At 44.9% G+C, this 23,430-nt stretch overlaps 1 protein-coding gene across 1 annotated transcript in view; it reads left to right on the top strand.

Moving 5' to 3' along the window:
* Positions 1-13,302: 13,302 nt before the first annotated feature.
* LOC309550151 (von Willebrand factor A domain-containing protein 5A-like) overlaps positions 13,303-23,430 on the top strand; it is a 132,177-nt gene continuing 122,049 nt past the window's right edge. Inside the window, exons 1-3 of the mRNA XM_082250587.1 lie at positions 13,303-13,373; positions 16,790-16,992; positions 18,537-18,759. Of these exons, the coding sequence (XP_082106713.1) occupies positions 13,319-13,373; positions 16,790-16,992; positions 18,537-18,759 (481 nt within the window). The 5' untranslated portion in view covers positions 13,303-13,318. The remainder of the gene's footprint in view (positions 13,374-16,789; positions 16,993-18,536; positions 18,760-23,430) is intronic.

Here is a 23,430-nt window from a genome sequence, read left to right as displayed (position 1 = left end):
TGGAAAAACCGCCCAAAGCAATCCCACCGCACCTAGTTTGAATGAACCCTCATGAGTGTGATCCATGTGATTGTACAATCGGAGAGCAGTGCCAGGAGCGAGAATGAAATTCATTTTCTGCAGAAAAAAAGTATGAGTCATCTTGGCTTCAGTCAGTTTGTTTTCATACTTTTAACAGAAAGCTACAGCAGAACAGATCAGTGGGAAGACCATTGTGGCCACAGAGAGCGCGCAAAAAAAGAAAACAATGCAACCTTATTATAGCAATAAATCCAAGTCTGAAAAGCCCCAACAGGGGGAGAGAGGGTCAGAACGAGGGGCCACTCAGGTGTGCTGAATGTATGTAACACCCTCCCAGTTAGGCCTGTAGGTAGGTTGCCTACAATGTGTTAGGAAGTTGGCTGACCCAGGCTGGGGAAAGGTTAATGTTCTGCACTTCTGATCCCAGGCTTTTTGGACCCTGCCTATCCGCCCTGTTAGAGGCGGTCCCTGGGTTACGAACCAGATAGGGACTGTAGGTTTGTTCTTAAGTCAAATTTGTTTGCAAGTCGGAACATGTACATTTTTTAAGTGTAGCCCCAGCCAAAAGAATAATTTTTACATTTTTTGATTAGCATAGGGAAGGGTAACACGCCTGTAACATTTGTTTTGCTGTCTGTGCCCCCTGTTCAGAAGATTTCACCTCACTTTCTGTCCCTATGACAATTGGATTTTGAACATTTTGGGTTGTTGTGGAAACAAGGATTGGTGATAAAGCTTCAGTGGAGACACCTTTTTCACATGAGAACCCTTACAGGAGTGAATTTCCCTTCCTAGGGGGAAATTTCTCCTCACTTCCTGTTTTCTCTCTCCGTTTGTAAGTAGGAATCATTTGTAAGTCGTATGTTTGTAACCCGGGGACCACCTGTATATAGAAGAGGGGGAAGGCCAGGTTGGAGGCTTGTTGGCTTGCCCTCGTCCCGCTCAAGAATATGCCGTGATTGCACTAAGGGGGGACGGCTGTGCCCAGCAGTCTGTCGGTGGAAATCATCCAGAGAACTACCAAGTCTTGGAGGATGCCATTATTGGACTACTCCCATGTGATGTATGCCTGGACAGCCTAGTTGAGTTAGATAGGGAATATTGCACTGTAATGTTCTGGTTGGATAGTGCCGCAACATGTTCAGTGAAGTTGCATCAACTGTTTTAAGCCTGGTCTGAAGTAATTTAAAGGGGTGCATGAAGGCCCTAGAGTATGAAAGAACAAGGCTCAGTAAGGCTGGGTTCACACCTCCGCGTGGAGCGGCTCAAAGAAGGGGCCCAGTGCGTCCCTGTTCACCGTTTCAGGTCTGATTTTGGTCCGAATTTTTGGCTGAATTCGGACCTGAAATGGATCAGAAGACGCACAGGATCCCTGGGCAATTTGCTCTGCAGCCATCCCGGAGCTGTGTGAACCGGCTCCATTGAGAGCCGGTCACAGACTCCTGACATGCGAATTGAAAGCGTTGAAACCGCATCCAATTCGCATAAGTGTGAACCCAGCCTGAAGCACATGTATGGTATGAATCAAAGCCACTAAGGAAGGTGTACTCAGCAAGAGTAGCAGGAGGAGTCATGCAGTTGCTATGGATAACCATAAATAGTGCAAGGTACATTGCAGCCAGTCATAAAGTGTGGTACCTGGTGTAGGCGACAGGTCCTCCAGTACCGGCTTCCCAAAGCAACCGGGACCAAGCCCGCGGTATGGAGACCTTGTGCACCTGGCCATAGGGTACGGGAGGGAGAGTTAACAAGAACACACATGAGGTCTACGCTACAGTGAATCCGGAAAGTATTCACATCGCTTCACTTTTTCCACATTTTGTTATGTTACAGCTTTATTCCAAAATGGATTAAATTCATTATTTCCACCAAAATTCTACAAACAATACCACGTAATGACACTGTGAATACTTTGTGGAAGCACCTTTGGCACCATTTGCAGTCTCAAGTCTTTTGGAGTATGAAGCTACAAGTTGGGCACACCTATTTTTGGGTTGTTTCTCCCATTCTTCTTTGCAGGACCTCTCAAGCTCCATCAGGTTGGATGGGGAGCGTCGGTGCACAGCCATTTTCAGATCTCTCCCTCCAGAGATATTCAATCGGGTTCAAGTCTGGGCTCTGGCTGGGCCACTCAAAGAACATTCCCAGAGTTGTCCTGTAGCTACTTATTTCTGATCTTGGCTGTGTGCTTAGGGTCATTGTCCTGTTGGAGGAAGAACCTTCGCCCCAGTCTAAGCAGGTGTTCATCAAGGATGTCTCTGTACATTGCTGCATTCCTCTTTCCCTCAATCCTGACTAGTCTCCCAGTTCCTGCCACTGAAAAACATCTCCACAGCATAATGCTGCCACCACCAAGCTTCACTGTAGGGATGGTATTGGCCAGGTGATGAGCGGTGTCTGGTTTCCTCCAAACATGACGCTTGTCATTTAGGCCAAAAAGTTCAATCTTTGTTTCATCAGACCAGAGAATTTTGTTTCTCATGGCCTGAGAGTCCTTCAGGTGCCTTTTTTCAAACTCCAGAGGGGCTTCAAGGGGCCTTTTACTGAGGAGTGGCTTCCATCTGGCCACTCTGTCATACAGGCCTGATTGGTGGAGTGCTGCAGAGATGGTTGTTCTTCTGGAAAGTTCTCCTCTCTCCACAGAGAAACGCTGGAGATCTGTCAGAGTGACCATCGGGTTCTTGGTCACCTCCCTGACTAAGGCCCTTCTCATCCGATCGCTCAGTTTGGCCGGGCAACCCGCTCTAGGAAGAGTCCTGGTGGATCCAAACTTCTTCCATTTATGGATGATGGAGGCCACTGTGCTCATTGGGACCTTCAATGCTGCAGACATTTTTCTGTACCCTTCCTCAGATCTGATACAATCCTGTCTCGGAGGTCTACAGACAATTCCTTAGACTTCATGTTTTGGTTTTAGCTCTAAAAAGCCCTGTTAACTGTGGGACCTTATATAGACAGGTGTGTGCCTTTCCAAATCAACTGAATTTACCACAGGTGGACTCCAATCAAGTTGTAAAAACATCTCAAAGATGATCAGTGGAATTAGGACGCACCTGAGCTCAATTTTGAGTGTCATGGCAAAGGCTGTGATATTTATGTACATGGGATTTTTTTCAAGTTTTATTTTTAATAAATTTGCAAAGATTTCTTACAAACTTCTTTCACATTGTCATCATTGGGGATTGTTTGTAGAATGTTGAGAAAAATGAATGTAATTAATTTTGGAATAAGGCTGTAAGATACCAACATGTGGAAAAAGTGAAGTGCTGTGAATACTTTCCAGATACACTGTAAGTGTATATTATTGGTTTGTGTGAAAGTTATAGTGCCTACAAACTATGGTATATATATATATATATATATATATATATATATATATATATATATGAATGATTTTAGCAAATGGCTGCAATATAACAAAGAGTGAAAAATTTAAGGGGGTCTGAATACTTTCCGTACCCACTGTATATATTTGAAAATTGATTAGTCCTGATGTACTGATTTCTTGAGGCTAGGACAGTACAAATTCCCCCCAAATTACAATTTTTTGGAAAGTACACAGTCTGAGGTATTTAGTGAGGGGAATGGCGAGTTTTTTTCAAGTTGCAATTTTCTGTCACAATTATTTGTAAAATTAAGAAATTAAATATATTTTTTTTCACATCTTTTTTTTTTTTTTTTACATACTGCCACCAGTGCAGCATCATCAAATGACTGGTGTGGCCGTGATTTGGGATACGAACTGGTGACACTATGTTAAAAAGAAAATTTGAAAATAATTTTATATTTTAAAAAAAAATAAAGTTCAAATTTAATTTTCTTTTCTTCTATTTTATTTATTTTTTTTTCTTACATACTATCATCAGAGTAGTTCACTGTCACCATAGTGACACTGCGTTGCTCCGGGGTGGAGGGAATTCCATCAGGGATTTTTTTGAACTGTCCTTACATTCATAGCAGCCAGGGCCACTGATAAACCAGTACAACTAGTCCTGCTTCCCCAGAGCTATTTACATTGACTGCAACATCCTACCATCCACAGTACTTCTACTATGCCTGCAGCCTCTGACTGTCTCCTGTATGATGCCTGCAGTCTCTGACTGTCTCCTGTATGATGCCTGCAGTCTCTGACTGTCTCCTGTATGATGTCTGCAGTCTCTGACTGTCTCCTGTATAATGCCTGCGGTCTCTGATTGTCTCCTGTATAATGCATGCAGTCTCTGACTGTCTCCTGTATGATGCCTGAGGTCTCTGACTGTCTCCTGTATGATGCCTGCAGTCTCTGACTGTCTTCTGTATGATGCCTGCAGTCTCTGACTGTCTCCTGTATGATGCCTGAGGTCTCTGACTGTCTCCTGTATGATGCCTGCGGTCTCTGACTGTCTCCTGTATGATGCCTGCGGTCTCTGACTGTCTCCTGTATGATGCCTGCGGTCTCTGTGGCAGGAGAGATGGGGGGGAGGTGACACCATGGTTTACAGCACCAGGTGACACCAACCCTAGTGACGCCAAGGCCCCACTCTGCTGCTCTTACTAGCAGGGGTGTAATTGCTATTTTTTGGGCCCCTCTCTGACCTCTGTGCTGCTGCAAGTGGAGGGACTTTGTTAATCGATTTCAGACGCATGTGTATTCCGGGCCCTAGCCGCATGGTGGCTCAACTTCAAGTCCCGGCCGCCTGCCGCCCATTTTCTTCCCTTGCAGAGTGATCTTCCTCCACTCAGCTCTGAGTACTGCGCTCTGCACATATTTACTATGGATGGCATAGCGTGGCATGATAAATTATCACTTGAAGACAAACCTGCACTTTGTTTCAAGGTGGGGTCTGGGGAGGGGCCAGGGGTGGGGCTGAAGGGGGGCCCCGTCAGGTAGGCTGTACAGGGCCCCATGATTTCTATCAGCGGCCCTGATAACAGCTGTGATTACTAGTGATCTGTGACTGGCTACAGCTAATCACATGGTACAGGGTGCTGTGATCGGCCCAGGTTCCATGTAGTAGCTGTGAACCAACCACAATATCACCCTAAAGGATACACAGCTGAATGAAATTCATTCATAACAGCTTTGTTGACATTGCCCCGGACGCCATAAGTGGCCGGGTATCAGGATGCACAATCCGGTCACGGGGAAGGTGTGCTTTGCACTCCCAACCTGAAATTGGTTGGATGACATACATGTACGAGATCCAACCTGCCAGCGCTGGCCGCCCGCAGTATATGTACTGTTAGCAGTCGCCACGTGGTTAACCACTTTAGCCCCAGCCACTGTGCTGCTACTGCGGCACAGTGGCTCGTTCCCGTCCAGCGACGTAGACCTACGTCACTGGACTCCTCCCCCTGTAGGCGGCGCGCTCCCGCTGTTTTTAGTCACAGCGGGAGTCGGGCCAGGGGAGGAGCAGCGGCGATCGCCTCCGCTCTTCCCCGATCGTCGGGGGAATCGAGTGAGGAGATCCGCCCGCCTGTGTAAACAGAGCAGGCGGATCTCCTAAGTGACAGAGACTGACAGATCGGAGTGTTCATCATAGCTGAACATCCGATCTGTCCTTCTGTCACTCAGTCCCCTCCCCCCCCCACACGTCAGTAAGCACCAGGCATACATTAACCCCTCCCTCTCTAATAAAATTAACCCCTTCCCTGCCAGTGTCATTTTTACAGTAACAGTGCATATATATAGCAATGATTACTGTAGTAATGTCACTGGTACCCCCAAAAGTGTCAAAAATGTCAGTCAAGGGTTCGATCTGTCCGCCGCAATGTGGCAGTCCCGCAAAAAAAATCGCAGATCGCCGCCATTACGCGTTAAAAAAAAAACACCAAAAATGACAGAAATCTTTCCCGTAGTTAGTAAACGCAATAACTTTTGCGCAAACCAATCAAAATACGCTTATCGTGATTTTTTTTACCAAACATAGGTAGCAGAAAACAAATTGGCCAAAAATTTAAAAAAAATTTGATTTTTACATTTTTTTGGGGGGAATTTCATATAAAAAAATGTGAAAAATATTGTTATTTTTTCAAAATAAACGCTCTTTTTTTGTTTATAGCGCAAAAAGTAAAAAGTGCACAGGTGATCAAATACCACCAAAAGAAAGCTCAGTTTGTGGGAAAAAAAGGACGTAAATTTTGTTTGGGTACGGCGTCGCACGACCGCGCAATTGTCAGTTAAAGTCGCACAGCGCGGAATCGCAAAAAGTGGCCTGGACATAAGACAGCAAAATCCTCCGGTGGTAAAGTGGTTAAAGCGGTAATAAACCGCCATGCTTTTTTTAAACCTGCAAGGTAAAGTTATAATGTGCTGTTATGCATCGCATACTAGCACATTATGTAAAACTTACCCTAAAACAAACCCCTCCAGGACGCGCTGTAATCACTGACAGGGCTTCCATCTTCACCCGTTCTTCCTTCCGGGTTTGTGTCCTCCGGCCGTCTGATTAGCCGCTCTGCAATGAAGTCACTCCCGCGCAGGGACCCACTATTAATGGTCCAGGACTCTGCAGAAATAGTTACATAGTTAGTGAGGTTGAAAAAAGACATCAGTCCATCCAGTTCAACCTATGATGTGTGTGTGTTTGCTGTTAACCGTACATTGTATACCCCTGTATGTTGTGGTCTCCAAGGTGCCCATCTAATAGTTTTTTGAAACTATCAATGCTCCCTGCTGATACGACTGCTTGTGGAAGAGAATTCCACATCCTTACCGCTCTCACAGTGAAGAACCCCCTGCGTATTTTAAGGTTAAACCACCTTTCCTCTAGTTTTAGTGAGTGGCCACGTGTCTTATTGTATCTCCTTACTCTGAATAGGTTTTTCCATATGCTAGGGTCGCCAGTACAGTATTTGTACATTGATATCATATCCCCCCTCAATCGTCTCTTCTCCAGAGAGAATAAGTTCAGTGCTTGTAGTCTTTCCTCATAGCTGATGTCCTCCATTCCCCTAATTATTTTTGTTGCCCTTCTCTGGACTCTCTCCAGTTCCAGCACATCCTTCCTGAGGACCGGTGCCCAGAACTGGACAGCATACTCCAAATGTGGCCGGACCAGAGTCTTGTAGAGAGCGAGAATAATCTCTTTATTTCTGGAGTGAGTCCCCTTTTTTATACATCCCAGTATTCTGTTGGCTTTGCTTGCAGCGGCTTGGCATTGCATGCCACTGCCAAGCCTGTTGTCTACCAGTACCCCCAGGTCCTTTTCCATCCTAGACTCACCCAGAGGTTCCCCACCTAGTGAGTAGCTTGCTTTCTGGTTTCTGGCACCCAGGTGCATTACGTTACATTTTTCAACATCAAACTTCATCTGCCATGTAGTTGCCCACCCCATAATTCTGTTCAGGTCCGCTTGTAAGGTTTCCACATCCTGCCCAGAAGATATTGGCCTGCTTAGGTTAGTATAATCCGCAAATACTGAGATTGTACTAGATATCCCCTCCTCTAGATCATTTATGAATAAATTAAACAGGATTGGCCCCAGGACAGAACCCTGGGGGACCCCGCTTTCCACACCCGCCCAATCTGAGTACTCCCCATTAATCACCACCCTTTGCAACCTCCCCTGGAGCCAGTTCTCTATCCATGTACTCACCTTATGGTCCATACCTACCTTCCTTAGTTTGAACAGTAAGCGTTTGTGGGGAACGGTCTCAAAGGCCTTTGCGAAGTCCAGATACACCACATCCACAGGCTTACCTTTATCTAGGTGGCAGCTCACTTCATCATAGAAGGTTAATAGATTGGTTTGGCAAGAATGATTTTTCATAAATTCATGCTGATTACTACTAATAATAGTTTTCATTACTAAAGTCTTATATGTGGTCCCTTAACATCCCCCCAAAATTTTGCAGACTACAGATGTTAGGCTGACCGGCCTATAGTTACCCGGGATATATCTCGGCCCCTTTTTAAATATTGGTACCACGTTGGCTTTTTTCCAATCAGCTGGCACCATACCTGTCTGTAAACTATCCTTAAAGATCAAGAATAATGGTCTGGCAATCACCTGGCATAGCCCTTTAAGAACCCTCGGGTGCAAGCCATCCGGTCCCGGTGATTTATTTATGTGAAGTTTCTCTAGTTTAGTTCTCAGTCTATCCTCTGTTAGCCATGGCGGTATTTCCTGAGGAGTGTTGTTTAGTTTGGCCTTACAAGCTGGGTTAGTGTAGCCCCCAATTCTTTTGTGAAGACTGAAGAGAATAAATTATTTAACACTACCGCCTTTTCCCTGTCCTCTGTGGCCAAAACTGCCTTATCGTCTTTTATGGGGCCAATGTGTTCTGGCCTCGCTTTCTTACTGTTTATATACTTAAAGAATTTCTTGGGGTTCTTTTTACTCTCTTCCGCTATATGTCTCTCCTGTTCTATTTTAGCCGCCCTGATTTCGTCTTTACATTTCTTATTACACTCTTTGTAATGCTTGAATGTTGCCAATGACCCCTCAGTCTTGTATTTTTTGAAGGCCTTTCCTTTAGCATTATTATGCATTTTTATGTTGGAGTTTAGCCACCCAGGGTTTAGTTTTGCTCTTTTAAATTTATTTCCCTTTGGAATGCACTGGTCAATCCCTTTGTTAAGTATGCTTTTGAAGCACTCCCATTTCTCCTCCGTGTTCTTTGTTCCCAGGGTTCTATCCCATTTGATATTTTCTAGCAGAGAGCGCAGTTTTGGGAAATTGGCTCTTTTGAAATTCAGTGTCCTTATATTGCCCTTGTGTTTCCTATTACTGTAATTAATACTGAAACCAATTGACCAATGGTCACTGTTTCCTAAATTGTCCCGTATTTCTATATCCGTGAGCAGGTCTGTATTGTTAGTAATCAGTAGGTCAAGTACTGCATTGTTTCTTGTCGGTGCATTCACCATCTGACCCATGAAATTGTCCTGCAAAACATTTAGGGACTGCCGAGCCATGGCTGAAAGCGCGGTTCCTTCTGCCCAGTCTATATCTGGATAATTAAAGTCCCCCATTATAATGACATTTCCCATCCTTGCTGCCAATCCTATCTGTAAAAGGAGGTCCGCCTCCCCCTCCTCCCTCTGGTTGGGGGGCCTATAGCATCCGCCCAATATTACCTTCCCCACAGTGCCTTCCCTTTGAAGTTCTACCCATAGGGATTCTGCCTCATCCATAGTTCCATTATTAATATCATCCCTCATATTTACCTGTATACTGTTCTTAATATACAGACATACCCCTCCCCCTTTTTTACTTTCTCTATCTCTGCGATAAAGGGAATACCCCTGAATGGTCGCCATCCAGTCATGAGAGCTGTCAAACCAAGTCTCAGTTATCCCCACAAAATCTAAGTCCTCCTCAAACATCAGCAGCTCCAGCTCTCCCATCTTGTTAGCCAGGCTTCTGGTATACAAGCCTCGTAAATTTGACCGGTTACAAATATCCTCATTTGATGTTTTTAGGCTGCTTTCTTGATTTTCCCCATACCCCCCCCCCGGGTTTAGGAGCTCTGAACACCCTACCGCTAATGTCCCCATTTCTGCCCTCTGAATCTTGCTTTCCACTGGCTAATTCTACATCTGTAACCTCCTCCCCATCACCTAGTTTAAAAGCCCCTCTAACTTTTCGGCCATCTTCTCACCCAGTACGGTTGCTCCCTCCCCATTTAGGTGCAATCCGTCCCTACCAAAGAGCCGGTGGCCGACTGAGAAGTCGGCCCAGTTCTCCTGGAACGCGAAACCCTCCTTACTACACCAGCTCCTCAGCCACTTGTTAACTTACCTAATCTCCCGCTGCCTCTCTGTTGTGGCTCGAGGTGCAGGTAGTTCCTTCATAGTCATGCGCCAGTGACGTCACCTGGCCCATTCACAAGTAAATATCTCCTAAACGGGCATGTTTAGGAGATATTTAAAATAGTGATCGACTGATTATCGGCAAAGCAGATATATCAAGGGCCGATATGCACTTTCCCCGATATATCGGAATCGGCCCTGGAGGTTACCAATATTGCCGATATTTTGGAAAAGTGCTGTACCGGAGTGATGCCTGCAGCTAGAGGCATCACCCCGGTATCGGCGTCCATAGCCGACGGTCGGCTGTCTTGTAATGACAAACGATGCGGCTGAGAAGCCGCTCGGCTGTCATTACAAGGAGCGGGAGGGGACGTCCCCCCCTAACACCACCTTCCGTGGCTCGCCCGGGTCTCCCATCCCACCAGGATACTCGGGCAATCAGCCTGCAGGGCCGCCGAAGACCCAATCAAAGCTTTCATTCGGCTTTGATCGGGTCTCCATGCAAAAACCCGGAAGTGATGTCATGACATCACTTCCGGGTATTCGGCATCAGATTCAAAAAAATTACAGCATTCAAAACAGCCAAACTTGGTGTTTTGAATGGTTTTAAGCACAGAGGACGGGTTTGGGGTCTTTTAGACCTCCAGATCCCTTCACAACAGTACCTGTCAAGTGATCAAAAAAAAAAAAAGATCTTTTAAATGTACAAAAATATCGGTCCATATCGGCTGATACCGATACGTGATGACCAAAATATCAGTATCGGCAATGAAAAAACGATATCGGTCGATCACTAATTTAAAGGACCTTTAGATAAGTTTTATTATAGACTTGCCTATAGGTAAATGTCAGTCATGGGAGTTTACTCCCACTTTAAGGACATTGTACACTTTCAAATGTTTTTGTTATTTTAAATTGGTATTAGTGTAATTATTTTCCCTGTGTCTTACCTTGTAGTGATTGGCTCACATGGTGTGACTGCAGTTTGTAGTGTCATGGCTGATCGATTTCTCTATGTCCATGTATTAATCCACCTACCTTGTCCCTATTAAACCAAAGGGACAGGAAACTGTTTGTTCCAGGTTACACAGCATCCAATCCATGCCTTGCTATTTCCTCTGTGCATCACTTATGTGGGAATGCTAATGTGAATAAAGACTGCATGGTGATCTCTCTGTTCATTGCTCTGCCTGTTTGTGTCTGTGTCAGATCTACACTGCTCTGTAGCATTAAGCAAATTAAACTGGGCTATCAATCTGGTCAGTTAAGTAGCAGAGGGGGTTGTTAATCAGTTTCAGTTGATTTGGTGTTAATGAAATTAACAACAGATGCACTAGATGGGACAACTTCCAAAACAGGAATGGTTTTACAGGTGGAGACACTGACATTTTTTGAGGCACCTCATTCTAAAAAGGGAAAAACGATACTAATAGTTTTATATATTGCAGCAGCATCCACACAATGATTTGAACCAGAGGCATAACTATAACCTTCAGGGCCCCAGTGCAAGAATCCATGAAGGGCCCCCCGGACCCCTGGCCGGGGGCCCTTCCCTTCAAGCCTGGGGCTCTTCCGACTGATCCTGGGACCCTTTACTCTCGTTGCGGGGCCCTTTATTACAGTCCTGCAGCGGGACCCTTTCACAAGTTCTGCAGTGGGCCCCCTTCCTGCCATCTTGGGGCCTCCCCACGGTGGTGGAATGCCAGGGACCGTTCGCAAGTGTGACCTTTGCGATCCTGGAAGTTCACCCACTGGTGTCAGTAGTTTTTATTTTTTGGTATTTTAATTGTATTATTTTTTATCATTTTATTTTATTTCTTTTACAATGTCACTGACTATGACTCTGTCCATTCAGAAAAGGAAGGAGCTGGTAAATTACATATTTACTGACCCCTTCCTGGTTCTCTATTGTGACACTTCCCCTGCAGCAGCCGGCAGGAGAGGAAAGGGAGCACAGTGGGGGGAGGCAGCATAGTGGGGGGAGGGGGACCAGGGGATGCACACAGGGGCACAAAGACAGCAGAACACAAGTGAAATGGATAGGAGGAGTGGCGGGGGCAGCATACAGATGAACCAATCTCCTCCATTTTCCTCCTGCAGCTACAGGAGAAAAAAGGAGGACAGTGATTTCTCTACATGCTGCCCCCGCCGCCCCTCCTATCCAGGTGTACAGGGGAGCCGCACAGGCCCCCCGGAGCATGGGGCCCAGTTGCAATTGCAACCCCCGCAACCCCTGTAGTTACGCCCCTGAATTCAACTCAACATTGGATGTGATTTATTCTTACAAAGCAAATACACTTCTGCACACTGGTACTGACTAGTATTCTAGCATTTCTTCTGCCTCGTTTTCTTTTTCTTGCATGGGGGCAGCTTAACACGGCCCCAGTGCTGACAGTGAGTGATTGGAGGAATTAAACAGGGATGCCCATGTCCTAAATCTGTGACTGGCTGGCCTGCATAGTGCCCAAGGTTGTAATGTTGCACAATGAAAACCTGTGGCTTTGTGTAAAAAAGGGCAGACTTGATCCACCCACTGGTTTTACACAATTTTGGGGCAATTGTTAAAGCCTAGAAGGCACCTCAGGGTATCTCAGCCTGCTGAATGAGAAAGCCTGCATTAGACTGAAAGTTCCAGGGATTGTGGGATATTTAGTCTCTTCCAGTGTCGGGACAAGGTCACCCAGGGCCCAGGGCAAGGATGCACAACTGCGCCCCCCCCCTTCCCTTGGGTTAGCATCAAGGCGCTCCCCCATCCCTGCAATAAACCATTGCGCCCAGGGCAATCGTCCCTCCTGCCAACCCCTTGTCCCGACCCTGGTCTCTTCACAAGAAATGTCAGTTCTTTAACCGTACAGAGGTTATGCATTTACCCTTTGCAGTGTCATGTAGAATGCCTCATGTTTGAACACCAACAGAAACTTTGTGAAGATTTTCTCTACTATAGACTGTCTGTACAGGGCAACAAATGACACCATAAAACTACAGGATCCAAGCACATCTTACGCAGGTGAAAAACACATGGTACAGGCAAAAAAAATGCCTTTTATAAAAGGCTTCATGTTCTTCTTAGAGCAGAAGAAGAAAGAAAAGCAAATATGGCTTTGCCTAACTTCCTCCTGACCTAGTGGAGGACATACATAGCTGAATGCATGCTTCTAAGCGCCGGTTCACACTGGCGCGACGCTACTTTCAGGGCGACCTCCGAGCGACCTCGGAGCGGCCGCCACGGACTTCATAACATTGAAGTCTATGGCAGTCGCCTCCTGGTCGCCCCAAAGAAGCTCCGGACCCTTTTTCTAGGTCGGAGCGACTTGTGTCGCTCCTATTAGAATGGGTCCGCAGCTTCCCTATGGGAGGCGACCTGCGGCGACCTGTGAGGCGACCAGGTCGCCTCACAGGTCGCCCTAGTGTGAACCGAGGCTTAGAGTCCACAATAAATGGCGAAGGAGGAAAGAGAACCCTAGGGGTAGTCTATATTATGTCTGTGTTATGTCAAACAGGCTGCCGCCATAGAATCTGACACTTTTATATCTTTCATTTCCTATTAGATAACCTTCAATAATGCCGCCATTTCCTCCATGTTGTGGCCTCATCATCGTGGCTTCTCGCCAGCCAGGTAAGTGTACAGGCACTGGCATATTACAGTATTGGCCCCCCCAGCTTGTACTAATATAACTATAAAAAAAACTATAATCCCCACGCTTAAGAAATTGAGTTACATAAATATAAAAGTTAAAATATATACCGTATATATATTGCTGCCAATTTAAAATAGATATATCATATAAAAGGAAAACCAACATGCACCTGAAATGTTACAAATGAAGGAAATCAGTAGCGTAATCTAGCATGTCAACAACTCCATAAATTCATAGAATTAGTCCATGAAAAAAGTCAGTCAAAAATTGAAGTACTGTAAGTAGTTTCAATTACACTGAATAGTTCAATTGGTAAGGAACCGTGGTATCCTGATGTGAAATTAGGAAGAAAACCACCTCAAAATCCACCACCGATGTGTATTCACACTCCCAATACCATGGCCACTCACCAGAAAAAATTGCCATCCACTCTCAAGGAAAAATCAAAATACACTTCACATTATCCATCCTGATCACCTGGACAGATGGTATACGTTCCTCCTTCAACCTCGTCCACACCAGGATATGACAGAGTACAGCATGGAACGCACACAGCGTCGTCTCCACTACCAACCAGCATTCCGCTGTACACACAACACATAACCCCCGAGACCACTGCGAGCTACCACACAGCCAATCACTACTTTGTTCTTTTCTGGCAAAAAAGGGTTTCATGCATGTGTCCAAGTGATCCGGATGGATAATGTGAAGTGTATTTTGCTTTTTCCAAGAGAGTAGAAGGCAATTTTTTCTGGTAAGTGGCCATGGTATTGGGAGTGTGAATACACATCCGTGGTGGATTTTGAGGTGGCCACTCACCATGGCCGCTCAGTAGAAAAAATTGCCTACCACTCTCATGGAAAAAGCAAAATACACTTCACATTATCCATCCCGATCACCTGGACACATGCATGAAACCCTTTTCTGCCAGAGAAGAACGAAGTAGTGATTGGCTGTGTGGTAGTAAGTAAATACATATTCGCCAGCACACCAAGGCTCTTGCAAAAGCAGTCCAAGACTTTATTGAAGTTACGAGCACATCAAAAAATAATAGTGCAACGTTTCGGAGCCGCACAGGACGAAGGGGTCCTGTGCGGCTCCGAAACGTTGCACTATTATTTTTTGATGTGATCGTAACTTCAATAAAGTCTTGGACTGCTTTTGCAAGAGCCTTGGTGTGCTGGCGAATATGTATTTACTTGTAACTAATCCAGTTGCCAACTGGTGATCTCTTCAGCACCCAATATACACGAGCCTACAAACCAGGAAGGTGTGCGATAGGAATATGAACTATATGGCTGTGTGATAGCTCGCAGTGGTCTCGGCGTTTATGTGTTGTGTGTACAGCGGAATGCTGGTTGGTAGTGGAGACGACGCTGTGTGCGTTCCCTGCTGTACTCTATCATATCCTGGTGTGAACGAGGTTGAAGGAGGAACGTATACCATCTGTGCAGGTGTTAGGGATGGATAATGTGAAGTGTATTTTGCCTTTTCCATGAGAGTGGATGGCAATTTTTTCCGGTGAGTGGCCATGGTATTGGGAGTGTGAATACACATCGGTGGTGGATTTTGAGGTGGTTTTCTTCTTAATTTCACATCAGGATACCACGGTTCCTTATCAATTGAACTATTCAGTGTAATTGAAACTACTTACAGTACTTCAATTTTTGACTGACTTTTTTAATGGACTAATTCTATGAATTTATAGAGTTGTTGACATGCTAGATTATGCTACTGATTTCCTTCATTTGTAACATTTCAGGTACATGTTGGTTTTCCTTTTTTATAATGTAACTATATAGTGCATATATTATGTGTATGTGTGTGTGTGTGTGTGTGTGTGTGTGTATATATATATATATATATATATATATATATATATATGTATATAACTGTGGGATCCCTCTGGAAGCGGGAAATCACTGTAGTAGACACGAATACTACAGTAATCTCCTCTAGCTTCCGGGTCCCGTGCTGGGCAGCTGCCCTGCTGCATTGTGAGCACAGGAGGTTGGTCACTGGGCATGGGCACCATCCAGAGATCACTTTGCATTTTCTCAATGAATGCACGTAGTGGAAAGGCAAGACACTGAAAGCATGCTCTCAACCACATCCAATCAAAGAATGTTTTGCATTCTCTGAGAAAATGTAAAGAACTCTCGAAGTGGTGCCTATGCCACGTGGACAACCTCCTGTGTCCGCAGGGCAGCAGGGACATCGAAGCTAGTGGAGATCTCTGTAGCAGCGGTGCCTAATACATTGACTTCAACACTAGATGGATCCCATCCGTATGGTATATGCATATTTACATTGGTCCAAGTTCGAAAAATGTAACTATGTAAAAATTGCCATAGCTGGAATTGATCTTTAAGCTGTTGCTAGAGTTATGTTGTAGAGTTACCGCTGTAATCGTTATATTCTAAAACTTATACCTGTGTTTGCTAACTCTTATTCCCCTCCTTGGCTACTATGTCTTTAATGTGAACCCTTAGCTCTTGCTCTAGCCTGTGCTATGTGCTTTGGTTTATATCAGTAGTGTATAAAGAAGAAAATAAACCTTCTTAAGAATTAAAATTCTTAATGGGCAGTTGGAGTTCAACTCAGATGTGGTACATCACACCCTGAGTCTACCATTATGGCAGTGCTGTTGCTATTGGGGTGGTAGCTGATCCCTATCTGTCATTTCAGACCAGTAGCCCTTGGACCGATATAGTGAGGGCCATCGCTCTAAGTCAATGTGGCCTTGCTACAGTGCACATGTGCTGGAAGAAGGCACCTGTCAGAAGGAGAGAGAAGAGTGCTGCTGCTCCTTCTTTGACCAATCAAAGGGCTGAGAGCTGAGGGAACAGCTTACTATACACTACAAGATTTTATCAGGCCCGCAACAAGTGTTTATGAAAATATTCTGGCTGGCAATGGATGCGCCAGTCTGTGGATCGTAATACAGAGACTGGTACATTCACTGCCAGCCAGCCATAATCCTCCCCCAGTCCCCCCGATGGGCACTCCTGGTTGTACAGGATGAGTCTGCTTAACATTCTTGGGTGTAAGAGTGGATTTTGATGGTCACTCCTGGATGTAAGGGGATACTCTGATGGGCGCTCCTGGATGTAAAGGGAATTCATTTTAAGATTTATATTTTTGGCCAATAAACTTTTTTAAAATCCAAAATATGGTCCCCCAACTTGAAAAAATTGGAGACCCTTGAGCTAAACTAAGCACAGAGTTGGAAATCCCTTATCTCCTAATTGGTAATTGGGTATTTTTGTTCCTGGTCCCTAGTTTGATTGGACAGTACTTTAAAAGAGTACTCGTCTCCTAAGTGTTCACCAGATTTACAGCTTAAGTTACTGGGCAGCAGATATAATTTTCTGATTCTCCTGTGTGTTTCCAGTCCCTCTGCAGGGGATCTGGGTTGATGTTCAGGTGAAAGGCTTTGTGGCGGATGTATCAGCGACTCTCAAGTATAAGAACAAGGAGGAGAAGGCGATAGAAGCAGTCTTTGTCTTCCCCATGGATGAAGACTCTGCCGTCTACAGCTTTGAGGCCACAATAGAGGGGAAGAAGATTGTAGCCGACCTCCAGGAGAAGAAGCAGGTAATGAGGATTACAAGACAAGCACATTCAAATTAAAAAGAAATCAAAACACATTACAATTTCACTTTTGGGCATGATTATACGCTCTTAGGTTTTTCTTAAACTGGAATAAGATTATACATTCATAGGCCTATAGTCCATTCATTGGGTCACCCTTTGCCTTTAATGTTAATGACTGAGACCTTTTGGAGCCCCAAAAATCTCTGGGCAAGACATTTGTTGGTTGAATATTAATGTACTCATGACATCTGTCCATGTTGCTTTGTAGATGAGATATAGAATGTGTGGTCACCAGTTTGGCTGAATTATCTACTGATTTGCAGAGGTATATCAGGTCTTATGATCATTAATCACAGTCAGGCATCGGCTGTTACTTCCTTTCTGTTTTGGGAGAATCAGCTGACAAACTAGACACAAAATGGAGACTTACAATTTAGTAATGAAAATATTGCTGTACACCATAGACAGTTCAGTAGTTTTCTCTCTCTCTCTCTCTCTCTCTCTCTCTCTCTCTATATATATATATATATATATATATATATATATACACAGTATATACACTATATTACCAAAGGTATTGGGACGCCTGCCTTTACACGCACATGAACTTTAATGGCATTTCATTCTTAGTCCATAGGGTTCAATATTGAGTTGGCCCACCCTTTGCAGCTATAACAGCTTCAACTCTTCTGGGAAGGCTGTCCACAAGGTTTAGGAGTGTGTCTATGGGAATGTTTGACCATTCATCCAGAAGTGCATTTGTGAGGTCTGGCCCTGATGTTTGACGAGAAGGCCTGGCTCGCAGTCTCCGCTCTAATTCATCCCAAAGGTGTTCTATCAGGTTGAGGTCAGGCCTGTCAGGTTCCTTCACCCCAAACTCCCTCATCTATGTCCTTATGGACCTTGCTTTGTGCACTGGTGTGCAGTCATGGTGGAACAGGAAGGGGACATGAAATTGTCCAAAATGTCTTGGTATGCTGATGCTTTAAGAGTTCCCTTCACTGGAACTAAGGGGCCAAGCCCAATCCCTGTAAAACAACCCCACACCATAATCCCCCCACCACTAAATTGACTTATACCAATGCACAAAGCAAGGTCTATATAGACATGGATGGGTGAGTTTGGGGTGGAGGAACTTGACTGGCCGGCACAGAGTCCTGGCCTCAAACTGATAGAACACCTTTGGGATGAATTAGAGCGGAAACTGTGAGCCAGGCCTTCTCGTTCACGTCAGTGCCTGAACTCACATATGTGCTTATGAAACAACGGTCAAAAATTCCCATAGACACACTCCTAAACCTTGTGGACAGCCTTCCCAGAAGAATTGAAGCTGTTATAGCTGCAAAGGGTGGACCAACTCAATATTAAACCCTATGGACTAAGACTGGGATGCCCTAAAGTTCATGTGCGCATAGAGGCAGGTGTCCCAATACTTTTGGTAATATAGTGTATGTACATAGGTCATAGTCACAGATCTAATCTGCTGTAAAATGTTCAAATTACACAACAGTAACAAGTTTACTTATATTCCCTCCCTTCTTCAGGCTCACAAAACCTATGATGACGCCATCAGCAGAGGTGAACAAGCCTTCCTGCTCGAGGAAGATGAGAGCTCGGCGGATATCTTTAGCTGCAGCGTTGGCAATCTCCCTCCTGGCCAGGATGCCGAGGTCACTCTGAAATATGTACGGGAGCTGCCAGTGGAGGCAGACGGAGCTGTGCGTTTTGTACTCCCAGCCGTCCTCAACCCGAGATACACTCCAAAAGGTACAAGTACAAATAGGCAGCTTTTTTCAATGTAATGTTTCTATTTGCTCTTCTGAAAGTCCTTTAACCCTAAAGTGAACCTGATCGGGCCTAAAATGTTTCTGAAGCAGCAAATGCAGATACCAAGAACTTTGCATTCGTCTTCAAATGAGTTCCTGTATCTCTATGGAGCAATTTGCATCTTAGACCCACACTGTACTGATGGCCTTGACTTCTGTTTAAATTTGAATCCTGGCACAATAAACCCAGCCAATTAAATCCTGAACTTCTGTGTGCATTAAAGCAGATTAGCCATTTTTTTGTTTTTCAAAATATTTTTATGCTTTGATCCAAACGTCATCTATATGCTACATGAGCTGAGCTCTTTATGCAGCTATCCAAACTGGCATGTCCTCAGCCATAGTTTTGGAGGCCAAACCTGTACTGTAGATTGCAGGGTTGACCTGACCTTCAGGCACCAGGCTTTGCTTGTGGTGCTTTTCAGACCTTTGTATACTATCTTAGCCACAGATTACTATCCAAGAGCTGTGGCATAGACTCAGGAATAACCCTTTCTCGGAAGACTTCTTATGAGTAGGCTGTGGGGGCTGAGCGTTAGAAGCTACTATATTTATTAGAACTGTTGGGCTCCATTTTTAACCGTTTGTCTCATTGGGTTAGTATGCCAAGCAATTGAATGTTGCACCGCTAGGTGGAGTGCCTATGTGCACTCTGCACTCTGTTCTCATTTTTTCAGCATGAGGTAGCATCTGCCTGCAATTGTTCCTGTATGCAAGAGACAGGTGGTTTCACCTCAGTTAGTACCTGCTGCTGCCGCCTACAGTGACCTGGTCACTTCCTACCATTGAACATCTCCTGCTTTCAGTACCCAGTTAGTGAGTACACAAGGTTTTTTCTTGTGTTCTCAATTGGGGAGCAGTCCCTCGGCATCGGGTCTCTCAGCTCACAGGCTGCTTACCTTTTGGGGCAGCAGTAACCCTTCTGAAAGGCCTGACATGGACAACCTGGTCTCTTGCTTGAGTCCATAAATTCCTTTGAGTGTTTCTTTGCACCATTGGGTGTGGCGCCTCTTAAGTCCCATCCAAGGAGGAGTTCTCTGCTGTCTCCTGTTATGCAGGACTTTGAGGCAACTTGCAGCTTTGAGTGCTGACCACAAAGAACGTAAGCAAACTTCATCACCTTCCTCTCCAGAATACCTGTTGACATACCTGCAGCTGTAGCAGCCTCATACTTCTATGACGACTCCATCTAATGAAGAGTCTCTCAAATTTGTGCTGGATGATTTTACTCTAGAGGCAGCTGCCAAAGCTCCCAGGATTAAATAAATAAAAGTATTTTTTAGTGACTTGGTGCATACCACCTAAAAATGGAAGAGCAAGCCTGTAGCTTCTGTTAGCACTTTTACTGGTCTAGGATCCCTAAGAGGCCCCAAGACTAAACAAAAATCTTTCCTGCACACACCTTTATCAAAGGTGCTCTGTATGGAGAATAGAATACTGCTGATAAATAATTCACAATTCCCAAAGGTTTTCAGAACTATATCCCTTTGTGAAGTCCTTTATCAAGCAGTGGACCGCTCCCACTGTTGGGAATGCCCCTGCATTTAGGGATCCTAATGACAAATGTTCGAAAGCTTAAGCCAAATTCCTGTTTTCTTTAGAAAGTATTGCTTTACAACCTGCGGTGGCCATGATGTTAGTCTGTCAAACCTTAGGGGAATTAACTAAACTCATGTTAAAACATACTGTGACGGACAGCCTTGCACCCCATCTGCTTCCCTCTCCAAGATAGTGTCAGGGAATTCCTGTGAGACGTCTGGAGCATATATATGCGCATGATATTTCCTGAAGAACGGCTAACAGGTGCGTGCATGCGTGCGGAAATTCATGAACAAACCCTGTCGCCAAACTGGCTATTTAAAGGGAGCTCATTCCCATATCCTTTGCTGACTGATCTTCAGCTGTGCTTTGTGTCCTGCTTAATCCTGCATGTCCTCTATGTTACTGACTTGGCGTGTTTTTGATACTGGATTCTGTTTCTGTCTTGTCCTTTACCCTTGACCCAGCTCCATTCCAGACTCTGGCTCTGCTCATAACTTGGTTCCTCGCTGTCCGCCTGTTGACGACCCAGGCTATTCCTGAGATCCTGCTTCTGCCTCTGATCCTGACTTCTGGTACTACTCGAGTGCTTGCCTGGCTGTCTGCCTTCACCAGCTCTGTACACCGCTGTATGTTCCAGCCTCCAGAGTCCTGATAAGCTGCCTATCCTGAATCATCAGCGTAAGCGGAGTGCCCCTTTAGTCTGGACCAGTCCTCTGCACACTACTGCTGTTCCTGCTCCTCTGGTTCCACAGATTCCTTAGAGTCGCATTTCTTGCTGCAGGTTCTGCAATCAACATCCACAGGCACTTGTGTCCCTCCTGTCCCTTGGCACCCTCTGTCTCATCCTCAGTGGGGCCAGGGCAGGAGAGAGGCCAACCTCGTCAATTCAGTCTCCTATCAGGTAGATTACATACAGCTTTCTTCACTCTGGAAACAGGAACCAGGTATTATAGCTGGGAATTGCACCCAAGAACTAGATGACACTAGTTTAGATGCAAACTGGAACTTTTTATTGTAAGTTCATGCCCTTGATGTGCACTCTAGGCTGGCGCCTACCTTGCCTATAAGTAGCGCCGACCCTGATCATCAGTATATCTAACAGTCCATCCAATGAACAGCCATCAGCTAACAATAACCTAATTTAACAATGATCTAATTAACAGTAAGCTAATCAACAGCCAGGCACCTGAAAAAGCCTTGATTAGTCAGGGAGTCCACCCCCGACAGTCTGGCACCAGTCCCCCAGTATTTAGGAGGACCCAGGGCTGTCCAAACGTAATTAACCACCTTTCTTTTTACATCCATCTTATCACTGAGTTTCACGTTGGCAGAGACCAATATGGCTTCCTTGACTGTTAAATGTGGTAATAACATGTTATCTTGCATTATATAACAGGACATCTTTCTGAATGCTCGTAGTTCCCTCAAATGCCAGGGCCCATAGTCAGTGTGCAAAAGACTAACCTGCAGTCCCCTCCAATAACCCCTGTCCCGGTTGGGTCTGTCACACATACCAAATCAAAAGTCTACTTTTTTTGTAAGTACCCCCCCCCCCCTCCCCCTATACAGATGAATTTAAAAAGCCATTTGCAAAAAAGCAGATTGCACAAAAAAAATGAGTTACTTAGACATGGCCTCTGATGTTTCTGGGTGGTATGGGAGGTAGATGTGATACTCTGACCTGATCAAACTATTGGCAGGCACTTTATGGGTTCTACCAGATCAACTGGATTTTTTTATCCATATGACAATTTTACCTCCCTGCTTTATAGTCACTAGCTTTAATAGAATGGCTCCCACATGTCTTGGGAGATATAAGACACTCTGAATTGGGAATTGCCACAAGGTTAAAGGCTAGAGAGTCTACCTCTCACAAGGAATACCATCAAACATGGGAGGCTTACTTTTCTTGGTGAAGGACAAAAATTTTAACCCCAGGAAATACTCAGTGGGAAGAAACTGGAGCTTTTTGAAAATAGGCCTAGATCAGTATGCGGCCCTGAACACCATCAAGGGACAAACCTAGGCCATGTCAGTCTTACTCCAAAGACTGCAAGCCTACCCTTTTTTGTTATGGGTTTTATATATTGTGTATCTCAGGTAGTTTCTCCAGTAAAACCACCTGAGATTCGATGGGATTTGAATTTAGTTCACTCTGCACTTCAACACACGCCTTTTTAACTCCTCTCCACATTCACATGGTTGAAAGGCCAAATCAGAGCATTGTTTCTTCTCCTCTCTGGCCAGCTCCACTACAGAAGTAGACTTCTGTTCTCTGTCTACATTTAATTTGTGCTTTGTGGTTTTACCTTTTCATCCAGCATTTCTATTAGAAAGACCAACTATCTTTTTCCACCCATTATGGTCCCCATAAAATATAACCAATTTTCCCAGTGGTTAAGAGAGATCATTATTTAAGCTCATGGTCTTAAGGATTGGGTTCCACCCTGTTAAAGCACACTTGACTAGATCTGTAATTTCCTCTTTGGCTATTTGGCATCAGGCAACCATTTTCCATATTTTCAAGGCTGCCATCTGGTTTTCTGTTCAAATATTTTCTATCCAGGTGAAGGTTCAGACCTCATCCAATTGCTGCCAACACTCAGTTGGATTTCCCAATTTTCTCTGAATCTTGTGTCCCTCAATGAACTAGAGAGAAAATGGGATTTTGGACTTTTTGTAAAATGTGTTTCTTGGGGTTCTTTGAGGGACACAAGCTGTACCCCTCAGTGATTTTGGAATCTTACACCTAGTACTGCTTCTACAAAACTGAGGCATACTGGGAGTGAAAGGCGTTGTCCAGGCTGGTCACTATTTTTTTGTTGCCAGTATCCAAATCCTCCATATATTGTAGAGAGGTGACTCCGGGTCACTGCGTGGATTAGAAATTTACACCTGATTTATGTAGAGGCAGACATGCTGATTGCATACCTGTGGGCTGGGTTCATATTCTTCCCAGGGTTAGTATTCAGTGCTCCCAGTTGGAGACAGCTGCACCCAGGTAGACAGGAGGTCTTGCCCAGGAGTCAGGAGGACTCCACCCTACAGACACAAGGTCTGTGTATGGGAG

This window comes from Pelophylax lessonae (assembly GCF_965119305.1).
Source record: "Pelophylax lessonae genome assembly, chromosome: 1".
Classification (NCBI taxonomy): domain Eukaryota; kingdom Metazoa; phylum Chordata; class Amphibia; order Anura; family Ranidae; genus Pelophylax; species Pelophylax lessonae.
Note: the sequence above shows the minus strand (reverse complement) of the source record. Positions and strands in the feature narration are given on the sequence as shown.